Source organism: Cetorhinus maximus, chromosome 1 (assembly GCF_964194155.1).
Source record: "Cetorhinus maximus chromosome 1, sCetMax3.hap1.1, whole genome shotgun sequence".
Classification (NCBI taxonomy): domain Eukaryota; kingdom Metazoa; phylum Chordata; class Chondrichthyes; order Lamniformes; family Cetorhinidae; genus Cetorhinus; species Cetorhinus maximus.
Genome location: NC_135879.1, coordinates 452,846 through 459,593, shown reverse-complemented (window position 1 = coordinate 459,593; position 6,748 = coordinate 452,846). Strand labels below are relative to the sequence as shown.

At 37.7% G+C, this 6,748-nt stretch overlaps 1 protein-coding gene across 1 annotated transcript in view; it reads right to left on the bottom strand.

Annotated features, from left to right (window-relative positions):
• Nucleotides 1-4,612: 4,612 nt before the first annotated feature.
• pcgf3 (polycomb group ring finger 3) overlaps nt 4,613-6,748 on the bottom strand; it is a 188,745-nt gene continuing 186,609 nt past the window's right edge. Inside the window, exon 10 of the mRNA XM_078562731.1 lies at nt 4,613-6,080. Within this exon, the coding sequence (XP_078418857.1) occupies nt 6,033-6,080 (48 nt within the window). The 3' untranslated portion in view covers nt 4,613-6,032. The remainder of the gene's footprint in view (nt 6,081-6,748) is intronic.

The window sequence follows — 6,748 nt, the reverse complement described above, 5'->3', positions numbered from 1 at the left end:
ATAATATGGTGTGATGGATATGGGTTTACATAGTGGTTACCTATTTGGTAGTTTCCCATTTCTGCTGGGCTGTTATGGGCAGTGCTAACATATTCTTACTCAGCACCTACAGTCAGCTATAAAGTGGAGCTTAGAAGACTACTTGCCTGTCTTTATGGATGGAATATGTTACATAGAATTTACAGCACATAAGCAGGCCAGCTAGCCTTTGTGGTCTACGCTGAATCTTTATACTCCACATAAGCAACTCATACACAAGCAACTTATACTCTAACTACATGTTCCCATCCTGTCCCATGATCAAGATTGAGATATAGACAGGAGATACAAAATGAAATCTCCAAAATATACTCCACATGGAGCACACTGATGAGGTATCTGCAAATGATATCCTAGAAGAGGATGGAATAATATGTTCCTATACCTGAATAGACTAAGCCATTTAACAGTCCCAAATTGTATGTCAATCAGGCAACACTAAAGCAACACACAGGAAATTATTTGTTTCAAGCTTCTGTAAAATAAATCAAACATACAAATAGCCAGTTAGTTGTTAGGCACCCTGCAAGACCAGGCTAATATCGACAGGACTGGTTGGTCTATAGGTACTGTATTTACACGATACATACAAGCTTTGAATATCTGACTGAAAGTTCAGTAGAAATGTAAGTTATTTCATTTCCTTTTCTGAATGGTAATACTTTTGGAAGCAGGCAGCTAGATTCTGCCTATTAGAATGATGGAATTACACAGCACAGGAGGAGGCCATTTGGCCCATCAATAATCTATATGAAAACCTGCATGATTTACATTTGAATCATGAAGTATAGTGAAGGGTTCAAATATAGTTTCCATACTCAACTGTTGTAAAGAATCAATAATGTCACTATATCTGCTATAACAGGAAATTGTTTGAAAAAAATAATGAGGTTATTAACAGGTATGAAACCTGCACATAACCGACCATGTTGCAAAGATGCAAAGAATAAAATTCACAGAGTTTTAAAAAAATCTTTGCAGCTTGATTCTTCTACAGTCTGCACCACTGCAGTTAATATTGTGTCTAATTGCACAGAAATATCTCACTGTACCAGTGTGCTAGAAAATGTACCTAATAATTCAGATTAAATTGGTAGCCAATTTACAGCAAGGGTTATATAATTTAACTTGCTCTGTGTTACTATGACAAGGAATCAGGTCATAGCTGCAAAGCTTAGTAGAAAATAAAGTTATATATAATAATTCTGTAGGCCCCCACATTTTTTTTTAAAAAAAACTACTTACAATATTGTCTTTGAAGGCTCCATTGCTCAATAAACAAGCGCAGATTCAGGTATGAATGAAAGGCTGGATAAATAATACAGTTCTGATACCACACAGAAGCTGAAACCCACACAAACATAATGCTACTTGTATCAAAACAATGCAATAGGTAAACATGTAGTCAAGGTGAGCAAACAGTTCAATCTAGTCTTCTTTGAATGCCACATGCTATATGGTACTTTCATTTGGAAATGTGTTGATGAAAATATTGAAGAATTAAAGGTACAGTGTATTGCACCGCCAATCAATTAAGATCGATCTAAACTGCTTACTCATCCATAGTCATTGAAAACACAACATAATCCAAATTCAATACCTACCTTCACAGTATTAAGGATTGTAGTTTTGGGCTGCTTCACCAAACAATTCCCCAGCTTTTTTATCTTCATTATGCTTTGGCTTTCTTACTTAAAACGGTTTGAAATGATGCATTTTACAAAGGTTGAGAGTCAAATGGATAACAGCAGAATGATCTCACCAAAATCGGCACTAATTTACTCAAATGCAAAATTTGTGGCAACATGACACAACAGCCAGAATTAACCACTGACTGGTTTTCTTGGATTATGTAACAGGATCAATAATTGTGATACCAAAGCCGAAGGTGGATCAGGATTTGTTAAAGGCACTCATATCTTTTACCCATATTGTTCCATAGGTATGACATCATCGTTTAAAGCCAATGTAAGGGTTCACTAAATACAGAAGCCCATCTGTAATTTTTCATACTGATACAGTCAAGCTATCTTGAACTTTTGTTTTAAAAAAAGGCTAAAGTCACTGTGATAACATAAAAGCATAAGAAATAGGAGCATTTGTAGGCCATATGGCCCTCGCAATGCACAAATAACAAAGGGGCTACATTTCAGGACATTCAGATTCTCCAAATCTCTCAGGTCTGTGATGGACTCGAGCATTTTTTCGTTCAGCACACACCAAGTGGGCAAAGTTCAATTCCTGTACACATTGATGCTCAGAACATGAACTTCACATTTCCAACAGAGAGCTTTGCTGGTCTCTGTTCTAAGTACCGCTTGACACATTGCCATTGGCTTTCAACAGTCAACATGGACAATAACACACGTATAGCAATTAATGTAAAGAATCATCATCTTAAATACTTTCAACAAATCAAACTAAGGCTATCCCTTTATGTACCTGAAGGAAAGGGATCTTGGGAGAAGATTTGTGTGTTATAGGTAAGGTAGTGTAGTGTTTTGATACTGGACTAACGACATACAAGCAGGGGCTCAAATTCCACCACTGCAAATTGTGAAACTGAATTCAATAAATCTGCTGATTTCAACAGCAAGCACAATGCTGAGAGTTGCCTGACAATCCTCATTACGGGAAGGGTTTCACACCATCATTACTTCACCTGCCCTAAAATAACTATCTGGTTGATTCAGTGTCTTCTAAAGTGACTGAACTGAGTTGGTGCTTAAATAGTGGCAGAGCTTATAACTGAGATTTCTGGAAAATATTTACTTTAGGGAAAGGAGCTGCATTTTAGTTTAACTTGCTCGGAGTTATTGTAATTTAGGAATTGGGTAATAAATGCTCGCCTAGCCAGCGATGCCCACATCCAATGAAAGAATAAATAAAACAAAATAGGTGGTCCATATGAAGAGGGGGACTAGGCAAAGAGAAATGTAAATAGTAATTAGACTGGAATTCAAGGAAGCATAAGAGGGCCAACATATGAGGTGGAGTATTGGGGCTGATGTAAGGGACAGGCTTGCATACTCATCAGCTTACATCACAGATTCTCGATTTTGTGGCTATTAAAAAGTTCCAGCTTTTAATAAACCCATCAAACATAGCCACAAATCACTCATTTTCCACAAGCCTAATGTAAAGCTACAGAGTGATTGAATCCAGGCGGGTATAAAAATGCCATGAGTCAGGAATGGCAGTAAAATCAAAGCATGCAAAAAGGAAAGGCTATTTATTCCACTGAGTGTTGTCCCCTCCAGTGGACGGTCTGCTCCCTCTATTTATAATACATTTCATTCAATGATTGTAGTTTTTGCAAAGTTTCCACAGCAGGCACTGAAGTTTTATTTTGAATTGTATTGCCAGATAGGAGACTGAGGAAAATGATTAAAAAAAGGGCCGACCTAACTGAGGATAGAAAAATGTAAAGGCACTCCATTTATTGTCCTACTTTGCACGATTTAAACAGAAGTAGACAGCTTGCGGATTCACTCTATGTGCTGAAATCCAGATCCAATCAACTCCCTCAAGGCAGAATCTTCAATCATGAACTTTGGTAAGTAAGGAGTGTGTGAAAAAGACAGTGAATGAAAGTTTAAAAAAAAGGCAGAGAAAGATTAATGTTACAGAATAGTAAAAAGAAATAAATCAGTGTAAAAAATGAGGTGACATTTCGCAATTACCACTGGGTATTTATTTCAGTAATAAACCATTACTCACATTTGAATAATTTCCATGATAATGTTAAGAGCTTTTCACCATCACAGGATGTTAGCACCGGGTTGGCGAGGGGAGGGGGGGTGGTTGAGGGTGTGGTAATGGAAAGAGAATGGGGGAAATTGCACTAAAATTGGCAGCACAACAGTATCCAGTTTTATTCCTACATCAAGAATCACAGACCTGCCAGCACCAGCCCTAAGTATTCATAAAAAGGCATTGAATTTCACAGAACAAGTTTCTTGAGCTGTCCTGCTGATTACAGAGGAGGATAGAGAGAATATTTTTTACTGCAAGCCACATAACTAAACCTTTTGTACTCATCTTTCCCTCTCAACTTTCACATGCCGAAAATTAAACTGGGATACAGCTTTGAAATAAAATTTCATTTAATCCATCATAAAAATCATAGAAGCTCCAATTTTGTGAAGGTTCTTTTTGCCTGATCTAAAAACATATTTTATCATTGCTGCCAAAAATAGTATTTTGTGAGTCACTATACAGGAAGTTGCAATGGTTGGAATTTCATACCAACAGTTTTGCAATCAGTTATACACATTAAAATATTTACAAAGATGCTGTACAGCGTAATGCTGCTCTGGTATATTAATGCACAACTCTCTTTAATGCTATTTTGTTTTTTAAAAAGCTGACTGTCTATTTTAGAAATCTGTATACATTGTGTAAGAAAATTAAACACCAGATACAAGGAACTAAAAGATATAATTATAATATAATAAATACACAATCCTACAGAAACTGCTCTGTACAGGTGGGAAAAGTATCAATCCTCAATAATCCAATCATAAATCCTCACTTTCTCTCTCTCCCACACCAACAGACCATGATTTCCACTACAATAAATGGGAATTTATTAGGGATAGTGTTCTTGACAAGTACTGGGAGTTATCAGTTTTCATCTTTTAATACAGGTGAACAGCAGTCCTTTTTTTGAATCACTCAAAATGATTGTGACGACTTTAACTAAGGTTTGTGATACAACAAACATATATCACCTCTCCTGAGAATATCCTTTTAGTAAACCTGAAAATTGAGAACATTCCAATGGAGTACTCATGCTTACTGCTGACACAATAAAAGCAAATCTTACCTAATACTATTTCACAAAAACAGATGTAGCTAGAAATTTCACAAAAGACCTCGTGAAAGTGTTTAAAACAATCTGAACAAAGGTTAACATTTCTTCAGCAATAGTTAAAGGTCACTGGAGGTACAAAGATGAACCATCAATGGGAAGGTGCCTGGTTCAGGCGATGCTACAACCCAATGATTATAAACACTTGCACAGAGCCTGGTCAGATTCCAACAAGGTGTGAGCGTATATTACCAGGCAGTGTCCATGCCCAATGCTGCGAAATCTCTGGCTTTAAGGCCGGGAGACAGTCCATGTGAGTACTGCATTATACTACTATGATGCTCAGTTCCAGAGAAGTGGAACTTGGTGTCAGTGCATGGTCCAAGTGCCCTGACCAGCAGTGTTCAGGCTGACAGACTGAATTCAGAACTGAATCCTTAGAGATTCACTTTGGTGTGCAATTGCTAGTGTAAAAAAACAAAAAGTTTCTTTTTTAAAACTATGATTAAAAAGCTAAAGTTTCACTGTGTATGTATTAACACACTCATATGAAATCACTTTACTCACTAGTTTATAAAGTCATTAACTCATGGGCTAACAGCTCTGTTAAAACAGTGAACAGAGGAATTTCACAGAAAAGTTTTTTAAAAACTCAGAATTTCAACCTCAAATTGTTGAACTGAACCCATATAAACCACCCCAAAGGCCCTTTAAATAAGAAAGCCAAAGCTACCCACAGCTTAACAAACAGCATCATTAAAATGATTTAAAATTACAAGTAGGTTCACAGAATTGCTAAAGCAAAAGTCAAAATGTAAACTATAAAACATTTCTTGTGCCCACAACAACAAAGCCTTCTAACACATCAAATTCATGACACTGCATTTTTCTTTATAAACCAGGTATAAAAAGTGTCTTGGTGCAATTTCATTTGATCCTTTTTGTAATATATTACGACTGTAAACCCACTTAAACATGAGCGATTCCAACACAATGTAGTAGAGAGCACAGGAGCAGGCTTTTGTTGTGTCAGTCCCAGTTGAGCAATACCTCTGATCGGGTGTGTGTGTTTGCTGGTGTGTGCCACATGCTAGGTCCAGTGATGCACTGACTGAGTGCTGGGTGATAGTCTCTGCATAAGTTGCACCTTATGAAGTTCTGCTGGCGATAAAACTTGATGTCATAGCAGGTCCATTTTTGGCCTGTAATGTAGCAGGAGGGGCGATTTCTTCAAAAAGAGAGAGGGATATACAGCTTTATAAATATAGCACAGATCACCAGTTAGCGAAACATACTAAATAAGTATATAAATAAATAAAAGTAGTTTTAAAAATAATGACTAGAGAAAGCATTTATCACTTTAAGTGTACTGCAACGCCAACCAATCTTTTACAGCAGTGAGCCAAACCCAAGTGTCATACTAGAAATGAGCTACCAATGATTCATTCATCTCAGGCAGACAGAATCACCATCAGATGCCATACCCACCTGCCAATCTACTTGACATATCTTTAAAGCTTTGAGTCATGGCCATTGCCACCTCTGACTTCTGTCTCCCTCCTCCTTTCTTTCTCCTCCTTTTTCATTTCTTGCATCACACTCTCCTCCACTTCTGTCTCCTCCTTCACTATCTTGCTCTCCTCTCCCGCCCCTACCTCACTCTTGTTTTTTGTTAGGATTTGTAAGGTAGGTCCCTAACCAGACGGAAAGAGCTTTGTTGTAGCTCCACCGTGTCTCCTGCCAACGCAAGATGGCCGTGCAAGGTGACCACCGATACCAGTCTGCACATGCACACTTGGCTGCGCACAGGCAGAATCCATGTTACTGTTTGCAGGAGACACAGTGATGATTAGAAGGCCCTCACCCAGTTTCTGAGCCCTGCTGCGTCTGATTCCG